This window comes from Anastrepha ludens, chromosome 4, assembly GCF_028408465.1.
Source record: "Anastrepha ludens isolate Willacy chromosome 4, idAnaLude1.1, whole genome shotgun sequence".
Lineage (NCBI taxonomy): Eukaryota > Metazoa > Arthropoda > Insecta > Diptera > Tephritidae > Anastrepha > Anastrepha ludens.
The window spans coordinates 66,811,141-66,837,345 of NC_071500.1; the positions used below are offsets into that span (position 1 = coordinate 66,811,141).

The 26,205-nt window shown below is 36.0% G+C and overlaps 1 protein-coding gene across 1 annotated transcript in view; it reads left to right on the top strand.

Moving 5' to 3' along the window:
* LOC128859648 (SEC14 domain and spectrin repeat-containing protein 1) overlaps positions 1 to 26,205 on the top strand; it is a 74,901-nt gene that overhangs the window by 3,973 nt on the left and 44,723 nt on the right. Inside the window, exon 2 of the mRNA XM_054096619.1 lies at positions 22,475 to 23,509. Within this exon, the coding sequence (XP_053952594.1) occupies positions 23,343 to 23,509 (167 nt within the window). The 5' untranslated portion in view covers positions 22,475 to 23,342. The remainder of the gene's footprint in view (positions 1 to 22,474; positions 23,510 to 26,205) is intronic.

Genomic DNA, 26,205 nt, shown 5'->3' on the forward strand with positions numbered 1-26,205 from the left:
AAAGTTTTTGGGGAAATTTATAACAAAAAAATACTGCACACTTTAACTGAATTAAATTCACGTGAATAGAGAGAAGACACGTACGAACTAAATACATCCATATGCACATAACATACAATTCTACAGAACTCTGTTGGTGCACGGATGCCCAATACAAGTAAATATCACAAGCGCCTGCTGTTTTTTTTGGCTCAAATCATGTTCTTACAAGCAAATATTCTCGTAGTAAATTTGCGATCGACAATTTGAAAAAGAAAAAAAAAAAAACACTTTTTGTACACACATACACACATATGTAATGAATGCATATGTAGGCTTGTGTTTTTAATGACCAGTGAAAATTGGGTTAAGCGTGCTAAAAAAGGAACAACAACAACTAGGAATACAATCACAAACTATTTTCAATATTTAAGTGCCACGCCAAACTCGTCAACCAGGAATGTATTTGTGTGCGCATAAGCAAATATACGCACATATACATACAAATATAATTACACCCATATGTACATGTGTATGTATGTATGCAATTATGTTGATATGGTAACCAACAACCAACCAGTCAAACATCTAAACAACCATCGCAATTTACTATTAAAAACCACTTTTAATGAAAGTCAACCTACGTACATATTTACAAATACACATACATACATAGGAGCACCAATATTTATTCGCATATTATGTTCTGTCAGTTCAACGGCTTCAACGCAGTGACATTTAACTAATTGAGCGTGCGCGCACTTCTCTATTTGTGTTGTTGGTTCTGCTTCATTCAACGATTTAATTTATTTGCGAGTAGGTAGTTGAAGGCACAGCTTTCCTTGCAAAAACAAACAACAAAACATTGTTGGGTTTGATGGCAGACAAGAGTCTTCCATTTGTATATGTTGCGTGTGTGTGCTGCTGGATTGCCCCTTGCAATGCTGGAGAAGTTATGAAAAAATAAGAAATCCAATAAAAATGTTTGAGTGAAAAGGCAGACTATAAAAAAATAGACGGGCGCATAAAAAGAATACCGCACATAAAAAAGTCAACGGTGTTAGTATTCAAACAGAACCGATAGCTTTGCATGATGTGTTATTAAAGGAGATTATTTTTTGCATGCAATTCTGAATGAAATGAAGGCGAGCTTGATGTCCTATAATATATAGCATACTTTAATATATTATTTACTTTACGATGGAGTGACATTAAGAATTTTTTTTAAATCGCTTTTGGCAGGCCTGTAGAAAGTAGGCTTGTTATGCCAGAAATAAGGGTGCAAAATACCATTTGACTCATCTTATGTTAAGAGGTGTTGGGCACCAATAATTTTTGAAGAAACTTTAAATTCAAACTTTTCGCTTTCACTTCGCACATTTTGTACATTTGTGTTCATTTATGTTTATGCATGTGAAACTCCATTTATACACTTATTTGTATTCACTTTTGGCTTTTGTTATGGTCCAAGCAGCTCACAACCTCCGTGATTTGTTCAAGTATCCTCTGTGTAGCTTCCGAACATCCGTTCGAGAGCGAGCCATCGTGAGAAGGCGTAGCAAGGGAGTTTCGGCATATGCGTTTTAAGAGCTTATCAGAATTGCCTTGCCTGTTCAACATGTTCGGTGCAACTGCAGATGGGTGTCGGTCTTGTAGCAAGCAACTCGTCTAAATCTTATAATCTGTGCTAGTCAGAAAGGGATGGTACATCCTACTAGCTCCTGCTTTGCGCTTTGCTAACCATTGCACGGAAATTAACAACAAATACTTGTTTAGCAAACATGAATTAAAACGTTATGGGAAAACGAAAACCCTTCCAAGGGGTACTCAAGTTGTGAGGAGTCACCCTGCTTCGGCAGCATGCACAATGGATTTGGAGGTGCGGAATTCATATATACTCAACGAAAATTCAAGTATAGCCAACCCCAAAAAACACTAAGCCATTGAGGCCCTATCCTGCAGTAGTAGAAACAGGAACCGATGATAATGATGAGGTTTTTGTTGGTGTTTAAATTGATTTTAAAGCGTTTTCGTGGCCCTTTGACGTAACTTAGAATGCTATTTAGTGTTATTGATGCATTTGATGACATTAAATGACTTCCAGTGACGAACTTGTAATGTGGCTGATAAGTCGTCGGCTTGTGATGGTGTGCCGGATTTTATTACTTACAATTTAAATTATTATTACTATTCTTAAAATTATTATAACTCTTCTTTAGTGCTGCATTTAAAAACAAGTTACAAACATGAAACCCATATTTATATATGATGCTGATACAATTTTGTTCCTTTTGCTAAATTTGATTAGGCTGGGCGCACATCAAGAACTTATTTTAAGAACGTAATATTTTGTGATTTTTATTAACTCTTTTAAAAACAGTATAGCAGTGCTATGCCATTACAAAAAAAAAAAAAAAAAATGTCATATACTATCGGACCATCTTAATATGTATGTGTGTATTTATATATAATACATACAATATCTGAAATTGAAGCATACATCTTTTACTAGATATTTGTACAAGCAGATGCTTCTACATATAATACTTAATGACATGGAAAGTACTTAGCACTTCTCCAAGCAGCCACAGTGGGATAGATTACACTGGGTAACGGTCAAAATATATTTTTCATCAAGCTATAGGTTTAGACAAGTAGAAAAAAATGTATATCCAGCCGAAAGCCTCTGCTGCTAGCGCTCCGTTTTTTAGTTTACTTATAATTTTATTATCATGTAAGCTTTTAAAAATAAAAAAATAAAAATAAAATTAAAATTAAAAAAATGTATACTCGGAGTTTTGAATAGATCCTCAAAATCTGGGCTTAGTCCTGGAAACCCCATCTTTAAGAGGTTCTACCTACATATAAAATAAAATTGGCGCGTACACTTCAGTTAGGTGTTTGGCCGAACGTCAGACGGTATGCGTCTCGATATTTTTCGACAAATAGAGGGATCTACAATTTCACGCCACCTCCGAACTGCAGATAATTTTGTATGAGGAGCTTTTTCATGGCAGAAATACACTCAGAGATTTGCCATTGCATGCCGAGGGGCGACCGCCATTAGAAACAATTTTTTTCCATAATTTGGTGTTTTATATTCGGGTTTCGAAGCCGTCCACTTCGAAATAGTAGTGATGCACCAACCCATTCGGCTACGGCGGCCACAAAAATTTCAAATTTTTCGTATGATTTACCTTCTTACTCCGACTTTCCGGTAGGTATATTAACGCTTTATATACCATTGTTAGCTGCTAAATAAATATAATGTTGAATTTTTTTATTTTTGTTTTGTTGTAAAGTACGGTTTTATAAATAAAATGTCGAAATAAAGAATTTTTATAAACAAATATATAAATATTGAAGGTAATATTATTCTCTATGAAATACTTCTCTTTATTAAACGGCAAATCGTGTTCAAAATCAAAAAAGAAAAAAAAAAAGAAGTACAACATATAAATAAACTTCAAAAAAGTCGTAAACTCATCAAATTATCCTTTTCTTTGACAAACAAGTAACTTTCAGTCAATGAAAAATCTCTGAGTTTATTCTACCATGAAATATTTTGATGCAAGAAAGGCTATAACTCCATAGGAATATATGTAAAGTACTCAAAATTCGATAAGCGATGATGCTTGGCATTCTTGTTTGTTCGTCAGCTTAGAACCAAATTTGTTCCTCCATTAAATACGCTGAAAATTTGTTTTCTTTGACGTTTATCCAAATGCTGCCAGTGGGCGCCGTTTTATGTGTAATTACGAATCTTGGCAACCTATAGCCACGCCTTACTAAATAGTCATAAATCATAAATTAACTATGACAACAAACATTTTAACACTTTAAGGCGTCGATTTGAAAATATCACCATTTATAATAAAGAGTTGTGCCTACACGTAATTGCTCTTAGAATTTTTACTCAATTTGCTGAACTTACTAATATTCGATCTAACACAGAAAGGTATTCATTGTACTTTCACTGAATATATGAATCGCTGATAGTTAAAAATTTCATCGTTTCACTTTACTATTTATAACAAAATAACAATCTTGTTACGTGGCAAAAACAAAAAGAATTAAAACGGAAACGATTTTGGGTAATCATGACAAACGACAGGAGGAAGTGTGTTGGTGCCGGGCATTGGATGTATGTACGAGTGTGTATGTATGTAGTTAATGTACTCGTATTATATGTATGTACTAATGAAGGACATAAGGCAAATAAGGCAAAAAAATATATATAAAATATGTACAGGGTGTGTCGATTGGAATTCACGTGGTGCAATTATATGTTTTTAGAAAAATAAAAAAATATAATATATTATATGAAACATGAAACAAATATACATAATATATAACTAAAATTTTGTGCTATTGCAATTCAGTTCCTACATTTGTACAAGTGATATGTGTATAAGTACATACACATGTATGTATGTTAATTAAAATAAATCGAAAAGGTTTGTAGAAATTTTAATAATATTATATCATGATGGAATAAAAAAGTTGAAGCGAGTAGCTTGGTTGGTTGGTTAAAGTAGTGATGCATTCAGAGGCCAACTAGCGCTTCCGCTCTCGAAGAGCGGTTTGCCCAGGGTTGACATTCTCTCCTTCCATAAGCCAAGGCATTCCCAGGGCAAATAGAAAATCGTCTCCTTTTTCTCTAGTTGTTTGTTTGAGATTGTAGGTGGGACATCATGTTTTGCTAGCATTACGTTCACTTTTAACTGACAGAACTGGCTCACCTAAAAATTTGTGTTGCGTCCTTCAACCAAATCGAATCAAGTCTTAAACAAATTATGGAATATTATAACTTTTTTTGTAAAAATTCATATAGGCATAACTGAATGCTTTTGAACTTTTTATTCTATCGTTGCTCGCATCGAAAAATTAAGTAAAACAAACAAATGGGTTGAATCGAGTGGAATGTTCCTTTATGCAAGCTTGCGCTCTACACTTCTCAACTGAAGATTTTGAAGACGGATTTGATTTAGAAGATGGATAAAAAGAGAATTTGATTGCCAGATGTAATTCCGATGGCGATGGAATATTTGAATGAACCAGATGGACACAGAGTATTTAGCTTTAATATTTTATAATTGTTGCTGTTTGTGTAAGATTCTTTTAAGAATTCTGAGAGAGGAGTTGGCGGCCACGAGGTTGGCCCTTCTTTTATTTACTCTCAGAATTTTCCTTTCTTTCACTTTAAGGATATTGAACTTCTTTAAATAATCAAAGTAGGCAAATATTTTCAGAACGAAAATTACTTTTATATATTACAATTTTCTAAATACGAAATATTTTTTTAAGAACTTGAGACTTTGAATGGTACTACAAAAGAAAAACATTATTCGAATTAATTCTTTTTATTTTACACTGGTAGACGATTTCATGGCATATGATATTTGCCATATGCCCGCCGTGACAACGAGTTATATGATTCACTCGATTAGTCCAATTTTTAACTACTTTCTCCAATATATCTGGACGCAATGTAATTATTAGTTTTTTTTTTTTTTCAAAGTAAATTTCAATAAGTTTTAGCGTTGTTCTCGTATTAAACGAAACAAGTTGACTTGCCAAACCTTACTGAAGAGAAATGTCAATACAGTTCGCCATTCTCAGCTGCCAAACCATACTAGTTATCAATCTCGATAGTTCTCATGTAGATAAAAAATACCTTATAGAAGAAGAAAATTCGCAGTTGATGGCGTATCTCAAATGTTTGGAAAAAGCAAATTCAAAATCAATGCAGAAGTTAATCTATACTACGAACTGAAACGCAGTCTGACATCAATTCTTACATCAAAGTCAGGTATACAATATTTGGTATAAAATATAGGGTTTTCCAATAACAGGTGTTACAGTTGAACGGATTGCGTTATCGAGAGATGATTAACGATTTTTTACGGCCGGAATTGGATGGTATTGATTTGGACAACGTTTATTTTCAACAAGACGGCGCTACGTGCCACACAAGCAACGAAACCATTGATCTCTTACGGGAAAAGTTTCTGGACCGTGTTATCTCTCGAAGAAGTGATCACAATTGGCCATCGAGATCTTGTGATTTAACACCTTGTGACTTTTTTCTTTGGGGCCACGTGAAAGAAGGAGGTCTAGGCCAACAGCTCAGGGTCGATTCAAGACCTCAAAGATGGAATTCGTGAGGCTATCGAGGACATAGGGCAGCCACTTTACAATTCGGTTACGGAAAATTTCATGAAAAGGATATTGTTCTGTAAGCGCGGCCGTGGTGGTAATTTGCCTGATGTTATTTTCCACTATTAACGGCATACCGTCCTCTTTATAATGAAATAAACATCCGATCATTTATATTAAAAAATTACATTTTTCTTTGAATATCAAAATAACACCTCTTATTGGAAAACTCTTTATTTACAGATCGGTATTATTTAATCCCTTCTTTTAACTTGCCTTGACAAAAATCCAAAAAAAAATTCATTCTACGCGATTACCCTAACCGAATGGTAGGTACGTGACTACTATTCTGCAGTGCCCGGTTTCAAAACTCCGAGTATAAAACACCGATTAATAGAAAGTTTTTTCAAACAACGGTCTTTAATTTAATGGTCTTATTAACTGAGTGAAAATGAATAGAGCTGACCAAGTTTTCTGCAGTTATTGTCGCAAAATTAAACAGCCAATTTTGATTTTAATAATTATTTTACTAAATAAAAAAAAAATATTTTGAGTGATGGAAATCTTTACTTTGAACTTTATGCGCTTCATTGCTTATAAATCTCCCGATAGGGTGATTAATTTTGCAACGTCTTGTATCGATTGTTACTCAACTATTTTTATTTGTTCTAAGGGGTTAGCGGTAGTCAGAGGCCCGTAAAAGTGATGATTTTCAATAATTTGTTTTTGCTAGTCAATTGCTTTATTTTACAAAAATAAAAACAGAGCATTAATACATTATGTTTCGACTTGACCTCAATTTAAAAAAAATTAATAATTGTAAAAGTTATCGCTGTTTGTGTGGAACCCGTTTCTCCAGAAGTCCCTTGCTGTGATCATCACAAGTCCTTGGAGATTCATCTAAAATCAATCGGACAAGAGAAATAAGATTTATTAATAGTAATCTTGTGCCTCATCGAAGCTTTTTTTCAAAATAAACAACATGGCGGCCTCAGTAAATATTTTTCAGATTTTCGAGAAAAAACCGACAATTAATTGTTAAAAAAAAAATCGAAATTTTTGACAAAAAAATCCTTCGATCAGGCACGAGTTTTTTAATTTTATTGAAATCCACCAAGCGGTTTTTGAGTTTCAGTTCAGGTCATCAGTTCAAAAAAGAGAGAAAAGCATTTAAAGTTTTGCTATCGAGCGCCGGAGCGCCCGAGCGCTCTTTGTTAATTGTTGAATAACTCGAAAAGTATTTTTGGGGATCACTTAAAATTTTCACACAACATGTTTAAGATATTATACTTTAAAAAAATTCTGACTACCTCTAACCCCTTAAATACTTTTTACTTGATCATTTTTAAAAAATAATATTGAAATAAAATTGTAGCAAAATTTATTATTTCCAATAAAAAAAATCGTTGAAAAATATTCATACTCATTTCTTATGTAGCTTGATTAAACTAAATTTCAAATGCTACCTGGATTATATGTATACCAAATTCAGTTTTCAAATAGGACAACATTCCTAAATTAATGTAATAAATATATATCACCTGTAAGTACTCCTAACACCATTTGGCTACTTAGCGTTACATAATTTCACCTGAAGTTAGCTGCTTTGCTGCCGACTCACCCTGTATACATGAAATAAGAGATTACAAAATATGTCTTTACAATTATTTAGACCATGACGACACAAGTTTCCTATTTTATTTCCTTTCGAATTTACTTTTCAGTTATTGGATTACCTCCAAATATCTACTATTTCACTGGCATTACTTGCTCGTACTTGCTCAGACACAAAGTGCTACCCGACATTTAGTGAATTTAGCTTGCAGATAACCTAGAACATCTCGGGCTGCTACAGAAAAATTGTCAACCACAACGAATTGTTGTCTCTTGCGAACTACTATGTAATACATAAATACACACACATACCTACCACATGCAACATGCTTAGTTGCAAGTGAAATGCCTAATTGTAATCCAATACGGAAGCAATGGATACGAGTATGGGCGCATGCGCATGCGCACGCTTTGATGCACATATGTATGGATGATATGATGATACATACATAGGTACATATATGGCCAACATATTGCACATGTGTGCATTTATACCTTTGTGTCTGTAAGGTTATCAGCTTATAGACTTGTTCAGGTATGTAGGCTCGTTGCAACCTAAAACCGCTAACCGTCAACTCGTTTGCCTGCTATTTGTCCATTAAACTGACAAGCTGAGCGCGCGCAGCTGGACAAAGCATACAAAATAAAAAAGGAAAAAAAAACATTGAAATAAAAAATAACTAACTCAGCTATTGCTGTTCCCTCTAACATTTAAGAGTCAAGTCGCCGCTGTACGCTTTTATAGTCAATTGACAATTATTACATGGTTTTCATGGTTCGATCTTCTTGGCCAAGTTGCCGCATCGGGTGTGTAACCAAGCATATTTGCTTGTTTTCCTTGTAATTTTGCAATGGCCGTGCACTTGGAAGCAGTGTTGCCACGCACTAAATTTCTTTTGTAGCCGAAAATGGGACAAATCTGGCGGAAATATAGCGCATGAAGGTAAATATAAAGATTTTCATCACTCAAAATCATTTTTGTTTTATTTTAAACAAATTCGATGGCTAATTTTTCGGTCACCTTATATGTTGGGTGGGGAATAAGTTCAAAGCGTTTTTATTATTTATTGTACAAGGATTTGCTGTCTGTTGGCAACGGGTAAGTATTCATTCGATTCATAAATTTTTTTCCTCTACAAAACTATGTTAATTGTAAATATTTTTGAGTCATTTAATTTTTTATTACAATAGTTTTGAGGCTTAGAAATTAGGAGGCAAAAATGAACAGTTTCAACACCTGCTCTTCTTTGCTTTTCATCGAGGTTAAAAGGCTGCCGGAGCAGTCCGCGACATTTGCGGCATGCTATAGGCGAGTCTACAGCACGGAAATGGTTTGCAAAGTTCAAGCATGGCGACTTTGACATCGATAACACGTCTCGCAGCAGAAGGCCTTCTGAATTCGTTCTTCATCGAAAATCACTTTTGAAGGAAGACGATCGCCAACCCAGTCGCGAATTGGCGAAAATGAATGCGAAATAAACTGCGATTTTAATATGATTCTCAATCAGCTCTATTCAATGGAATTTGCCGAAAAATTGGGAGCCTTGGCGCCTCACGAGCTCAACGAAAAAAACAAAGAAAGTCGTCTTCTAATTGCTTCTCAGCTTCTCGTCCGCCATCGAGCCAGACGCGGGTATAAAAAGCGCTTTTAGTATCGAATTGTCACGGGAGATGAGAAACGGTGCCTATAGTTCAATATGAAGTAAAGAAAGGCTTGGGTATCTCCAGGAGATACGCTAAATCCGAGAGTCAAGCCGGATCTTCATCCAAAGAAGGTCAGAGATATGTGTTTGGTAAGACTTCCAGGGCATGGTTCACTGGGAAATGCTCGAAAACAATGTTACGGTCAACAAGGAGCTCTAAATTGTACAGCTACACCACGTGAACATGGTCAAACCATACTCCTTCACGACAACTCCAGGCCCCATGTTGCGCAAGTTGTTAAAGCCGCACTTCAAGAGCTCGAATGGGAGGTCCTTCAGCATACGCCGTATTCTCCGGACCTTGCACCGATCGATTACCATCTTTCCCACTCCCTGTCAAACCATATGACGGGCGTTACCTTCGATAACAAGAAAGTCCTTAAAGACTGTCTCAAGAACTTCTTTGACACCGGACCATTCGATTTTTGGCGGAACGGCATCAACAAATTGGTCGAGAGGTGGGAAGAGGTTGTAAACAGCAACGCCGAATATATAATTGATTAACTTATTGATATAATTATTGTGTTTTGTTTAAATAAAAGTCTTCGGCAAAAGTGCTATGAAATTATTCCTCAACCCAATATATAGAGGTTGATATATAGATGAGAATATTATAAGCTTTACTTTTATTCAAAGAATAACAGTTGTTGTTTTAAACAAAACATTAAACTTTTAATAATTTTCCAGCATTTATAAGACATAAAATATTAAATAAAAAAACATTTATGTATATGTGTTTTTAACTGCAAATTTGTTTGTTTCGATAATTTTTATTTATTTAAGAGATGAACAGTTTATCTGTGTGAGAGCACAACTGTGAGGCAATGATGGTTAAAGAAATACGAAATTTGTAAGATCGGGAAGCATTTATCACCTGAGCCCATTTTTAATGGAACTGATTTTTATCCAAAAGCAATCAATAGCCTGCAATTTTTGAAGCTATGAAAATAAAGCCATCTTAGAATTTATATTGCATGGCAGGTTAGGTTAGGTTGTAGCGGTACCCCACTATGGACACACTGGGGCTCATAGCCCATTATAGATCACGCCGCGTGGATAACTTGTTCCCTAAATTGAGAATCGTTTAGAAATGTTGGAAGATTCTTGGTGCATAATCGTCTTTTTTTCATCAAGACAACTTCTACAGAAGTCATTCTCCTAGGCGTCACCATTGTGTGCCTAATATACAATGCCCCGTGCTAAGAGTAACCTTATTGTTTCTTAGCACAGATTTTGTCGTTTAGCATTGAGAGCCAGTCACATTTGGTGTGCCATTCTGCAGGTGGGCTCTTGCGTACATGGCTACTCATCAGCCAGTTTGGTGTCGAGGCTCGCTAATTCATCTGTCCTGCAGTACAGTTGGGTGAAATAACTCAGACATATCGTTGAGAGATATGCGGCATTTCATCGCTTTGTAGTATGTTTCACTACAGCTTTCATTTTAAATGCATTATCTTGGCTACAATTGCAGCCGAACGGCAACGCCGCTTGGAAGGTCTATTAGTTGCAACTGCGAATGCACCTGACTGGCTATTGTCCGCTTTTCCTCACATACTTAATACATTTACTTGGCACATTCCATTTTGCCTTTAACCACTTTGCCAACTGAATTTCGCTCTTATCATTTACGGTTTTTGCTAATACAATTCATCAACGTCTGGCCATCTACTTGGCATACACTTGTAAAACTGTCTGTTGTCCAGTGATCGCAGAGGTATCAACTAAATATGTATGTAGGTGAGATAGGGGTGTTCCAAAGGTTAAGGCTTTTAATTACAATTTTTTAATTTTCTAATAACCACTTACACAATCCAGATTTTTTGACACAGAATGTCAAATTGAGTGAATTTAAAAAAAAAATACGTATATATCCTATAATCAAAAAGTACTGCGAATGTTTAATTTAAACGAACCGCGCACGTGGGAACCGGTCCACATTGTGTTCTTATGTTGGTAGGACTGTAAGACACACATCTGTCACTTTTTAGCGCCATCGGATCATTTGAGGGATGCTGTACGTCGCAAACGGCCGGAAATGAGGGCAAACAATTCTTGGATTTTGCATTATGATAACGCGCCATCGCACCGAGCCCAAATTGTGCTAGATTATTTGGCCAAACACCAAGTAAATACCATCGTGCAAGCACGGTATTCACCTGATATGGTCCCGTGCGACTTCCTTTTGTTTCCCAAGTTGAAGTTACCACTTCGTGGAAGGAGATTTCAGTCGATAAAGGAGATCAAAGAGAATGCGACGAAGGAGCTGAGGGTCATCCCTTCGTGGGCTTACCAGGAGTGCATAGAAAACTGGGTTAAACGTTGGCATATGTGTGTTGCTTCAGACGGGTCATATTTTGAAAGAGATAAAATAAATTTGCCTGAAATTTATTTCGTTTTTGTTTTTTTTTAAACATTCCCGGTACGTTCGGATCATAGAGTATGCCCAAAAATTTGTGTCAGTTATGAGTAAACGCTTAAATTGACGACCTTTGCGTCTCCAGTAAACGCCAGGAAATTTTATAAGAAATAGGACTTTTTTGATTCTTCTTACAAAACCGTTTAAAACGCCCCGTAAAGAAATGAAGCTAGCGTGTTAAAATGTTGCATGAAAATTATTCTCGTGAAATTCTGTCTTAGAATATTGAATACTTTTATTAGAAATCGATTTATATCACTTTTTCATTTTTTTACGCCATATGAGTATTGCTCTCAACAAATTTGTCTCCAAGTCAAGGATGCAATCACATTGTTTCTTATTATTTCCACTCGTTTTATGTCTATTGTTGTTATTTTTTCCACTTATTATCTTTGTTGTACTATACATGTTCGGTTCATGATCTTATTGTACTAATTGATTGTTAAATAAATTAAAGAAATAAAAATTTATATTTCTATAAACCAAAATTTGAAATCTTTGACGCACCTTAAAAAATATAGACCTGCCGGCCGAAAGATTTGTTCTTCAAAAAATTGTCTACTCATGAATTCCATATTTTGAATTAAACTAGTTTTTTATTAGATTACATCTATGCAATTATTTTATTATATATGAATTAACTCACCCTAAGTGCATTGCACATTTTACATTCCCTCTTTGCCCACTCTTACAGAATTTATATGGATGCCGCAGCATGACCAAATCTGGTCAGAATACATGGAATGCTATGATATACATTTTAAAAGATATTCGTTGTAGTCAGGCAGTTAATTTTTTTCATAACTTCCATTATTAAATTTTATTTGTTCTTTTTTTGAAACAGTGCAAATATAGAGGGTCTTTCGTAAGTGACGCCTACACGTCAGTAGTACATATATAATTCTTAGATTGTACTTTTGTTTTAGTCATCTTTGACATTTATCAAGTAGACAGATGTACAATTTTACACGATCGAACAACGAGTTAAAATTATTGAAACTTAAAAATAAAATGGTTGATCTTTAAGAACAACACATCGCAAAATTTCATAATTTTTTGGTGAAAATAATCGTCCGAATGAGTCGCCAATTTAAAGGTTGGTGAAAAAATGTCAATAAACTGTTTCAGTCGAGGACAGAAAAATTACTGTCAGACCAGACTGGTGTTTTTTGAAAAGTAAAGTGAATAAGCCAACAATGATTCGTGAGGTGAATCATTAAATTTGGATCGAGATTGCTGATCTTAACTCGAAAATTATAATTCCGGCGTGACAGCCTGTAGACGTATCCATGGTGGAGATTTAAGTGATACCATTTTTCACATCTAACTGCTAAATAGTGAAATCAGAAAATATCTAAATTTTTACGTGTTTTATTTAAAAATAAAACATTTAGGGGAGTCTTTTGAAAGAGCCTTTATTTATTTACTTGAATCTTTTTTAAGATTTTTTTTTTAGATTCCATTCCACACCTTTTTCGGAAGTTTGACCGAGTTCCTCCTCCTATTTGTGGTGAGCGTCTTGGTGTTATTCCACAAATGGAGGGACCAACAGTTTCAAGCCGATTCTGAACGGGAGAAATTTTTTATGAGGAGCTTTTTCATGACAGAAATACAATATAAAATAACACAATTTCGTATTTTATAATCAAGCCGTACTGTTCGCTTTTGTCCTCTCGTAGTTCGAACCAGTGCAGCCATAAAAGTCATTCGAGAAATAATTCGTAGAAATCCTCTTAGAAAGCAGAAAACCATGTTCAGAGAAATTAATGTATCGACCAGATCCATGTCAAGAGTAATTAGAGATGTTCTTCACATGAATGTCTTCCGTCGCTCAACTGGTCATCTTTTGACAACGCGCTTGCAGAAAATTAGATTCGACAGATGCAAGCATATTCTTTTTACAGAGCAGAAAATGTTTACTGTTGAAAAAGTTTTTAATAAAGAAAACGGCAAAATCGAGTCAAATCTCATCTAATCTTACGTTGGAGAGAGGGGGGGGTCTCGGCAAATATCACGCAATTTTTTTCTGATTGAAACAAAAAAATTGTAATATACATGCTTAAGATTTAATCTCAAGCGTAATCGTAGTATGATTAAGATCATTCACTAATTCGTTCAAAAGAAAATAATTTCATTCATACTTCGACGTTATACATTACTACTGTCAAACCACCATATTTGTTTTATACCAAATAGCTCAATTTAATCTGAATTTGCGGTACAGTGTAGCCCGTCGGCTGTTTTCGCGCCACTATGAGCCGAACGCCCTATCACTCAGGTTGACGTTTGACAATTCCGGACTTTAAAGAACATGACCGAAAATCATTTGCTCCATTTCTAATACGCGTACCGATTGAACCGCTGAATGCCTTCATCAGCACGCCTATTGATCTCTATTGCCCAAGTATACGTGATGATTTAGAGAAAATATGCTACAGTACATGCGGTATTTACTTCGCATCTATCACAAGAGCTGCAGAGCACAGGCGAGCAGCTCACATTGCACCAGCTAAGCAAGCGCGTATGTTGCGCAAAGTGCGACCCTCACGGATTGTCACAAGACGAGCTAATGAGTTACTGTGCGCAAGCGTCAACGGCTTAGAGTGGCTAGATTAGAAGGAAGTTGAAGGAGCACATGATTTTACTGAAAATCATATGGACATGTTGGTCCCAATGGTCCATGGACTGAATTAGAGTAGATATTCTTTTTTTAATCGTAGTAGTTACGATTTAGGTCTTCTATTGTTAAATTTTTATTACACTTATAACTCTCAGCAATATTGATTACTAGTCTTAACTAGTCGTAAATAAAAGCACGAAGCAACTTTTTTTTCTTTTTACAATAACAATCCAACGCGTTTACATAAGAAACCCACATTTTGAAAAATCTCACGTGAGATTGGGGGATGGGGGGGGGGGTTGAATAAAATCTCACGACATCTCACCAGGGGGGGAGGAAGGTTCAGAAAATTGAAAAAAACACCTCACGTAATTTATTGACGCCCCCTAAGACAAAAACCACCCAGCAGTGGCTAAAAAACAATATTCCTGGCTTCGTAGCCACAGAAGATTGGCCGTCTGGAAGTTCAGATATGAACTCGTTGGATTACTGTTTGCGGCCACAATTGGAGAGCATGGCCTGTCGAACACCTCACAGAAATTTGGAGAGTCTCAAACAATCTTTGAGACTTAACTAATAACAGAACTTATGGCAAGATTACTGAGTTTGTTTTGGTAGTGATGGGTAACAAATTGCGAACGAATCCATACTTGTTGTTTAGCTTGGAAGAAACCATTTTCTAACAGCGATTTCTATAATATGAATTTTAAATTTCAAAGAAATTTGCGACGCCATCAGCATTACTAATCGTTACCTGTTGGTTGAAAAGTAAGAAAGAGAAAATAAAATTATGTGAAGTTTGTTTTATTCGATATAATCTCTCCCAGTTTCAATATACTTTTCCTAATAATCCTCCAATAATTGTATGCCTGCTCTGTAATATTCTTCCAGAAGCTGTGCAAAATACTGTTACATAGCTTTTTGTTGAATCTTTCCTGCGCAGCTTTTCCATAAGTAACTCTTCATGTAAAATATAGAGTAGTCATTTATATGAGTTGCCTATGGTACTAGTAATTTCACGTTTAGTCAAGCTTGGAACTTCACAAACAATTGCTCAATGATTTTGGTGTCGTTGTTGAACTCTTTGAACGCCCACAGGATTTGGTTCATCTTCATCGATTGCACGACTACCTTCAGACTCGGGAATACATCGATTCATAGTTTGAAATTAAGGAGCAGATTGCTTTAACTCCTTCACCATTGTTTTATGAAATTCTGTTGCTGATAAACCTTCCAAGACCGAGGATACGCATCTTTGCATTGTAAAAAAAAATCAGTAAAACACGTCAACTTCAAATGGTTTCTAAATAAAGAATGAAACCCGGAGGTTTGTCATTGCCTGCCGAGGGACGACCGCTAATAAAAAAAAATTTTTTCTTCATCTTAGTGTTTCACGGAGATTCGAACCAACGTACACCGAATGCCGAATGGTAGTCACGCACCAATCCATTCGGCTACGGCGGACCTCTGATTAATAAGTGCCGTTTTCAATACATTTTAACTAACCTATAGCAAAGTGATACGAGTAACTTCTAGTTGCTATAACAAGAAAAAATGTCAAAATGCGAGTGACAAGCAAACCCAAATTTCTACTACAAGAGAAAATTCATTACACATTTAACTAAAGCTTTGAAATTTTCGTTTTATACATATGTATATATATACATACATATGAATGTAGCAGTTACATATTTATGCACGTCAGCATTTAGTTGCATTGCTGCGCTTTTTGTGTGCTCGGTGTATAGCCCGTTTTCTGTGTTGCATGCCCAGAATACCATTTTACATATACAAATCACGTAGGAAAATAGAACAGTGCCAGGCTAGTTGAGCTGGAACTCGTCGGACATGCGGCGAAGTACGACATAATCAAACCGGCATGCATTAGACAGTCAGGCAACCCATCGGTTGGTGGCTATCGGTCAGGGTGTTTAAGTGGGCCGCTTTGACTTCAATTAAAATGCAGTTGTTGGTAGTTATTTTTGTTTTTGGCTTAAGATTATGGGCTGTCAGTTTAGTATGCTATTTTTTTGTTTGTTTGTTTCATTGTATGCTTGTTCGTTCGGTTGTGCGGTCAGCTCGACGGGTTGAAAGCCGTTAAGTGCTCCTGGAGCTACTGCTGCACCGTTTCATACACAATTTCATTCTGCCGCACTTTAACGTACATACATAGTTGCTTGTTTACTCACTTACCAACGATTTGTTGTATTCATTGCTAAGCACTTGTAATAGGTTTGTTAGTTGCTTGGTTGTGGTGTCCAATGTTGCATTTAAGTACGTTTAACTGTAAGTGGCTAAAAACCTTACTTGCAAACATATACCTACTATTTAGAATGATTGTGTGTCTAGGCGCACATGCCAAGTTCGCTAAAATGCGAAAATATATACATATATATACATACATATGTATGTGTGTATAAAGTTCAGTAAGTACGAGTAATATAGTAAACTGGAATTTAGCGGCTAGTAACCGACAAGAGAGCTCAGAAAACTAAACTGGTTTTGTGTCATATGTTGTTGGAAAATCAGATGTGGTTTTATGGCAAAATATTTTTATTTGCCAATTTCGTGTCCCTAGCGTTATTGAAAGATCTGAGCTACTGGAGGGAGCTTTGATGCTCCGATCCGGGTGTGGAGATCTCTAGAGATTAGCAATAGTCCAGCAAGTGGCGCTTAATTGCCTAAGTGCATTTTTTAACAATAACTCTTTGCCACGGACTCTAATTGAGAATTTGTGCTTCAGAATTGTTCGAAGCCCAGCGATTTATACTGGTTCGAAAAACTCGAAGTTTTCAGCATAGTTTTGAGCAAACTTTGCAGAGCTGCAGAAGCTGGAATGTGATAGCCTGCTTGCCAAGAGGTTTATGTGTGATTTTGAGCAGCATCCCACTTATGCAAATTCGTTTTTTTCATAGTAAATTTGTGTCCGCTAAAAGTCAAATATAAATAAACACTTCATACAGAAAGTTAGTAACTAAGGATTGAACGCCGCTACCAACATCTGCAAGGTGCGAACCATCTTTGCATCAAATTTGCGAGTGTGATTGAATGTATGGGTTATCTGTTCTCTCGATCTAAAATAGGCTTCTTGAAATTTCTTGCAGGATTGCAATTGCTCTACAGGATTGCTTATGAATATCGTTGCAATTTCCATATGCTCTGTGACATTTCTGATCCCTTTCTCAGAAATATTGCTAAGTCCTATCTTCGCTACTTAGAGCACCTCTTCTGCTGCATACCCAGCAGGCGGACAGAAGTTAGGCCAAGCAAAGAAGCCAGAGAAAATGCTTTTTTCCTACCGATCAATTACCCTTAGCTGCTCAGATTTACTTCTCTAATGTACTGCCTCCAGATTTTGTCCATATCTTTAAGTAAAAGTCTGTTGCAAAAGATATCGATGCATAAAAATCTTCAGCGCCAAAACAAAAAATTATACGCATGTAATGCTAATTGCGGTGCTCGTGAAAATTAAGGTACTAAAGAAGCTTCCTATCCTAATGGTTTTATTATGGATTTATTTAAGCCTCTTTAGAAGCAAAAAACAAAAAAAAAAAAAACTACATATTTTAATTCGGTTGTACATCGAAAGTTTTAAATAAATGCTGCAAAATCTTTAATGCCATGGCAACGCATTTCACCTGTACTCGAACAGGCTTTCGCTAACCTCGCAACCTCTGTGTACTTCATGCCGCTTTCCTTCTTCAATATCAATAAAATGAAAAAATCTTGATTTAAATACCAAGTAGGATATGAGAAGATCGCAATACCTCCTACATAGGATGGGAGAATAGACGGAAAGTCAGTAGTAGTCAGTTTCGAATTTTAGGGTATTCTCGTATGATAATTTTATGTGAATCCTTTAGCCTCCCTAGCAACCCGAGTGGTGAGATAGGGTGTATTGACCTGCAGAAAGTAAGTAATCCCCAAAAAACGTAATTTACCAAATCAGCCGGGGCTTACTCCACCGTCTATAACCGTATCGCCTTTACAGAAGATTAAGTATCTGAGATTGAAGATGGATTTCGGACAGATGTTGTTTACACCAACTTTTTAAAAGTTTTCGACAGACTTTCACATTCAATAACCAGATAATTTGCACTAGAGGATTTCAATCTATTTTCCTTGAATGGACAAAATCTTATTTAATTAATGTTTATGTTGACAACACTCTTTCACATTCTTAAATTGCTTCGCCTGTGAAGTTTACTAGGTCTTTTATTTCTCGTTATGTACATAAATGATAAAAGTAGTTCCTTTTCGTTTACCAAATTTCTTCTATTTGCTGACGACCTAAAAGTTTACTCCATTATAGAGAGTTCTCATGATTCACAAACAAATGTTTTAGGTAGGACTTAACAATCTTCAATTTCGGTTATCGCTGAATATCAATAAATATATATCCCACTTATAAAAAACGCAGCACAGTTTTCAAAATAACTCATAATTTTTCCACTATTTATCTAAAATCTTACCACGAGATTAAACATTTGTGAGTAGTTGGCCGCCGTTGTCAAATGTGCGTGACTTCACGGGTATGGGTAATGGGCATAGGTTCGAATATCCGTGCATGATAGATGATGGAAAAAGTTCTTTCTATAGCGATCGCCCTTTGGTAGGCAATGGGAAGCCTCCGAGTATATTTCTGCCATGAAAAATCTCCTCATATAAAACCATTTACCGGTCGTAGTCGACTTAACGGTCCCTCTATTTGTGAAGCAAAATCAAGACGCACACCATTTACATATAAGCTTAGTCCTGCCATAAGTTCTTATAATGAATCAGTTTTATTTAATTATATAAATATTAAAAACAATTTTAATTTTGAAATGGCCATCATTTGCTTACACAAGCGTTCAAACAATTAGGCCATTCAGCTAGTGCAGTACGCACGGTTTCTATGCATATTGTCGTCCCTGCTCGAACCAAAAATTGTTTGAGTCTCTCCAAATTTCTGTGAGATCTTCGACAGGCCATGGACTCCAATTCTGGCGACAAACTGTAGTCCAATGGATTCAGATGTGGACTTCCAGACGACCAATCTTCTGCGGCTATGAACCCAGGAATATTGTTTTTGGGCCACTGCTGGGTGGTTTTTGCCTTGTGCACTAGAGCGGAATCTTGCTGGAATATTTAACGCTCTCTTTTGAAGAAAGCACTGCTCAACTGCCTCATCACACCTTCTAAGTCATCCTCCTGGTACATTTTTGCTCTGGTCTTTATGTAACGTAACGGCTTTACAGGACACTTCCCACCAAACTATTCGGAGGCTGGATGGTGGCCACGCTGAAACCTAGGAAAAAACATTCTTTGCTTCTTTAAAAGTTTTAGCACAGATTTTGAGTATATTTTATGAGTAGCAATAACGAGCAAAAGGATATAACAGAACTTTTTTTTTCAAATTTGTTCTCGCCATATGCATATCAAAATTTTTCACAGAATTTGTGATAGTAAATTTACTTTCGTCGACCATACTAACTTTATTGTTTATAAGTCGCATTCATTGTTGGCTTTAATTCGCAGAAACAAATTCTCAGACACATATAATTTAAAGTTACTTTTTATTATCTATTTTAGATTCAACTTAGAGTATATTTCATTTATATGGAGATCTTGTCTTTTTTACCATATTAAACGTACGGAAAATATTCAAAGGGGTTTTATGCAATCTGTACTTCGCTCGTTACACTTTAGCGATCTGATCCATACCATAACGTGCTAGGTCTATGCTAATAAATTTAAAATGCCTTTAGATAAGGAGAAAGAAATGGTCATTATTTATTAATTTTGTTTATGATATTATCACTGCGGCTTTAGACTGTGTCTCTATCCTTGAACGCACTCATTTTAATATACCATTAAGTGTTTTTCATCGTTCTGAATCTTTTCATATTGGCTTCGTTAAAACGGTGCATGCGTTAAATACTCCTATCGCAAAAGCTTTACAACCTTGAACCGCATTCAAAGATTTACAGAGTGAATGATATGAAGTGTTACCTATTCAAAACATCATAACTTTTTTGTGTGAAATTTGTTTTTATTGATTTTAAAGACAAAACTGTTCAAAAATGATTACAATTTTAACATATATTCACTTTAGCTCGATATGACCACCTTTTGTCTTGACTATAACCTTCCAACGGTGAAAAAATGAGTTGCATGCTGCACGAATGTGATCTTGAGGTAATTTGGCCCATTCTCGTATAATCGCTTTTTTCAGCGCATCCATACTGGCATATTTTGTAGTCCTCTCCTTGCTCTCCAAAATGGACCAGATGGAATAGTCCATCGGATTTACGTCTGGCGAATTCGATAGCCATTGTGTGGACGAAATGAAGTGTGGAACATGATTTTTTAACCATTCTTGATTCACACGAGCTTTATGAGATGGTGCCGAGTCCTTGTGGACCGTTCATGGTCTACGACCGAAATGTTTGCGTGTCCACGATTCTAAAGCAGCTTCTAAAACATTTTCCCGATAATAAGTCGCATTCACTTTGACACCAGGCTCGATAAAAACGATTGGAGAGCGTTCGGTCAAGTAAACACGATCGTTTTGAGTGTTTATGAACTGCTCAATGGGGACATTTTTTTCATCAGAAAACACAATGTTAGGAAATTCGCCACGTTCGTGCAAGCGCAACAACTCCTTTGCTCTTTCGCACCGAACTTTTTTTTGCTGGTGTGAAAGATCGTGTGCTTTTTGGAACTTGTAAGCCTTGACCTTGAGTTCATTTTTCAATATGCGTCGAATGCTGTTTCGCGATATTTTCAGTTCTTTGGCCATTTTTCTTCCACTTCGACGTGGATTTCGTTCAAGTCGAGCCTTCACTTTCCGAACCATTTCTGACGTTGTTGCGGTTTTATTGGTCCACCTCCATAGCGTTTTGCAATGCTACCAGTATCATTGTAACGTTTTATAGTGCGATACACAAACATTTTATTCAATTATAGGTGACTGAGCTCACGAACAATGGCAGTGTGAAGTTGGTAACACTTCATATCATTCACCCTGTATATGTTATGTTATGTATTATATATAGTATATGTTAGAATAAGACATCTACCCTTTTGCGTCACCTCCGAACGGCAGTTGGATTTTTGTGAGCAGCTTTTTTTCATGACAGAAATACACCCGGTGGCTTGACATTGTCTGCCGTGGAGCGACCGCTTTATAAAAAAACTTTTCCATCAATTGGTGGTTCATGCCCGTATTTTCAAATCTTGTAATTGTGGAAATTCGTCTCGCAATATTAAATTTTGCAAGTAAACGACCATTTTTATATCCTCTCGGTAGGTAATTTCTTGCAACCTGGCAACTCGTGCACGCGACCAACCGTTGCTACGGCAAAAATGAAAAAGTTGTAAAAAAGCAATTAACCAAATATATGTGTCAAATGCTATTTGCATTCACTCCCAAAAATAAAAACAAAAAGTGCATATGGCTAGATTATAAAATAGAAAGCTATGGCAAACAACAATAAAAGCAATAAACAAGTGGAAAAAGTAGTAAATGGAAATCAGTTGCGAGCCCGAGCACATTTCTTCATTGAAGCCAGCCGGTGCAGTGGAAGTCAACTTGTCAGACGAGTTTCATGTCAACACCAGCGCTAAAAGGCCGCAGCCAAAGCGACTGCATCTGGGGTGCGATGCGAATGCTGCTGACGATTGCAACAAGCGACGTACATAACTGTATCTAAGATGACTTGCGTGCGCACAAATGTGTACATACACGCACACTAACATACGCATGCATATATGAATGTATAACTGAAAATAGGCCTATGCATATTTATAAAACTTTTTGTCGCATTAACGGCAGGGTTTTTGGTTTTTTTGAAATATTTTTTCCTCACATTTTGTTGTTGTTCTTTTGTATTTTTATAGTCAGATGCAATATTCATTTTTTTTTCTTTTCTTTTCTTCTTCTTTTTAATGAATCCCATTTTTGTTCACCACTCAACTTGTATTACTTGAATTTTCTAGCTCAAACCAAACAGCTTTTGCTGGATGCGCCATATGGAACCACATACAGTGTTGGTGTAGGAAATTAATAAACACAACAACAACGAGTACAAAACCTAGCATAACTCAGACAACAAAAAGTTAACGATGCCATAGTGATGCTGAATCAGGAATCTGGATTCTGGAATAAAAATGCGCGCATAAATTACAGAGATAGTCGCAGATATTGGAAAAAGAGTAAATAAAGTTGCTTAGTGGAATTTGTTGCTGCTACCAAATTTAGCCGCACTTGGCTACAATAAAAACAAAAATACAACCACCAACTCCCGCAGCCGTGAAGAACAGTGCAAAAAACATGCATACATATCGACGGCCAATGTAAGTTGCAGTGTATTCAGCAATGGAATGCTGGTAATTTGTGGCAGCTGGTGCACTGATCGCTCTTGCTGTAACTTTTCTTCTGCTTCAGTTAGCCAGCGTTTCGCGTATTGTCGTTGACCGGAAAATCAACGTCAACAACATTGACGTTGGCAACATTTAATGGCACAACAACTGTGCTGTTGTATCTTCAACTGGCGTGGCTGATGAGGCTGGCGTGGTTGTTGAGTGTGCACATTTCTGAATTCAACATTTTAACATTTGGTTAGCCTGGGAACCGGCGTGAAATGTATGATGTTACCCAGAATAAAAGTCACAGCTATAAGCTATTCAATATGCATAAAAATAAAGCACATAACAACAATAAAAGATAAATAAATAAAATATATATATATATATATACAATATATATGTATATATAAACGGTGTATATACTTAAAAGTAAAATTGTAAAAATAATCGCTGTAAGAGAAGCAAATCAACAGCAATCAGCGCCTCCACCACCGACGGCATGGAGGAGGACGTATTGAACGCACTGCAAACGCGTACGGCCTACTTACCCGGCGGCTACGATCGTACGGGCAAAATCATCGTCGTTGTTAACATCATCAATGATTTACAATTGTGGAATCGCAGATGTTTGGAGCTATCGATTGCCTACTTAAAAAGTGCCTTGAGGTGAGTGCTTTCCTCTTCGTTTTTGATTTGAGTTTGTTTGTAGAAAAATACTCGCGCAAAATGTGTGAGCATGTGAAATCTCTTACATACACACATATACTCGTATGTATATACTTATATAAACGTTTCTGTTGAAATTCCGGGAATAATTGAAAACTGAAGGGTTCATTCAGCTTTTAGCTATTGTTGTTTTTTTTTTTGGCTACATTTTATGCTTTATTTATGGAGAAAGTTTTTTTAAGCTATGAGTTTGCTTATGCTGTAAGCTGTGGGGTCGCCATACAAATTCTTTTCTTGATCAACACAACTGATTTGTACAATAGATGAGCAAATGGTGCAAGAAAACCAATAATGAGGTGAAGAGAATATTATGCGAAAATGCGTATGAGTCTAGGTTCGTAGCGAGAGCTTTTTATATTTTTATCCCTAGGGTGTCCCAGGCTACAAGGGGGAATTTTTTTTTCGGAATTTCAATACGCATACCCTTTATTTTTTTCCATTTGACTCTCAAAACTTAAATATACAATAAAATATTATTGAGATCGGATGTCTTTAACCCGTGCCGACTTGATGTCAAACTTTAAGTTTAAAAGTTAATAGGAAAGCTTTAGGCTAACAATAGAGAAAAGTTCAATTGAATTTTTAAATTAATTAAATAAATAAAAATAAAACACATATTTCGTATTTATTTCCCTTTTATTATAAAAGGGACATCAATCATAGAATTTTCTTTTCAAAGTTTGCTTTTTACAGTCGGGATATACCTCTCTGTGTTCTTGTACGCAACGTAATAAAAATTGTTTTTACTCCTCATGAACAGTGATCAAACCATGGAAGTCTTGCATTAACTTAACCGCTCTTTCTGCCGTAACATTAACTGCTTTCAGTCCTAGCAGCTTCTTTTTAGCCTGTAGAAACGAATCATCATTTGACCACGAAGAGGGGCATTGGTTCAGAAAGCTGTCGCCAATCTGGAGTCGATTAAATAGGAGCTTGCTTTTGACAGAGACGAAGTCATCAATGTTTTTCTCTGAAATTAAAACAGATAGATCAGTTATCAATTATACCTGTTAGCAAACTAAATAAAACAACAAAATCAAAGCTTAATTAACGTACCAAAAAGTGGGCCACAGAGTTCTTCTTTGGGTGCAATGTAATGTTTATTGTGGGCTGTTGGGTTTTCTCTAGGCAAGCTAGCCTGTGGTAGAAGCAGTAGTATCACAACAGAGAATCTGCACTTTGTCTTCAAAGTTCCAGTTCGTAATAGCATCCCAAACTACGTCTGCCTGTTCCCTTCCCTGTCGAGCTATCCAATTTAGGAACAGCAATAATTTGTTCTTTATTATCGAGATTATTTTTACGTGAATTTAGAGCTGGCAACAGTTTTCCGTCCTAGTGGACAGTTACCGTGTCCGGGACCTTGTTTTGAAAATCACATCAAATCATATCAAAATACATTATTTTCTCGGTAGATGACCGTAGTGAGATCGATATCTTGTAAAGTATGGATCAAACAATTAAAATTTATGCTCGCTATCAAAGTAATTTTTTTTTGTTTCTTCCATTCAATTGTGAGTTACAGGGTGCTAACAATGGAAGTCAGCAAAGATAAAATTCGGGATATTTTACGGTTTTTCTTTGATAAATGCGAAAATGCAATCCAGGCCGCTGAAATTGTGAATGATGTTTATGGTGCCGATACTATAACAATTAATTACGTGCAATTTTGGTTTCGCTGATTCCGGTCAGGCATTTTTGATTTAAAAAAAAAGTGGATAAAATCAAATTACCTGGCATGTTAGTAGTCATAGCATCGCCTTGGAGCTAAAGATCGATCATAAAAAGTTTTACACCAATTGCGCAAAACTGTACGCAAAAATAATGGATTTCTTTTTCCCCAAACTGATATAAGCGTGGCATTCCTCGTCGTTCCTGTTGCTTTTCGCCAACAGATGTGAACGACAATGCTTGGAGGCGAAGTTTTTCTTCCACTATAAATCTAATTGAGTTTCTTTAAATGTTAGCTGTAGTTTACGAGGATGTCAAAAGTTGCACCATTCAGCAGAAGCGTCGTCAAAGCTTAAGCCGTCACGTGTCAGTTTTCTGAGCCGAAGAAATTTTGTTTGCCAAGATATCCGCCAATAAGAAAATGCATATTGTCCAAAACTTTTTTATTGAAAAAACGCACAACTTTATACACACAGTTATTCAATCGTTCATTTGAAGAGTTCGAACGCGAAAAAAGTTGTGAGTGTGAAAACTTTATAAAAATATAATTTTAACAAGCAAAAAGGCCATCTTACGGGGGTTTTTTTAAGAGAAATTTAGACAAACGTTCATAATGTTGATTAATTGGATATAATCAATACTAAATAATTTAAATATACAGAAAGAAACATACAAACATAAAACAGTTACTTTTCACGATGCCAATTTGGCAAAGTGAATACAGGTTTGACCATTTATAGTGGAAACATTTATGTATTTCTAAAACACAAAAAAAAAAGGAAAATTTCTGTTGTTAATTTAGATAATAAATTATTTAAGCACATTTATTTTATTTACTTTTTGAAGATAATATCGTTTTAATGGTCACCTTTGATCTTGAAGGCAAAATGAAGCTTTTTTGGCGTTTTCCATCACGTTGGCCAAGGTTTAGCCATACGACGCGATTTTACGTCGTTAGCTGATTTTCA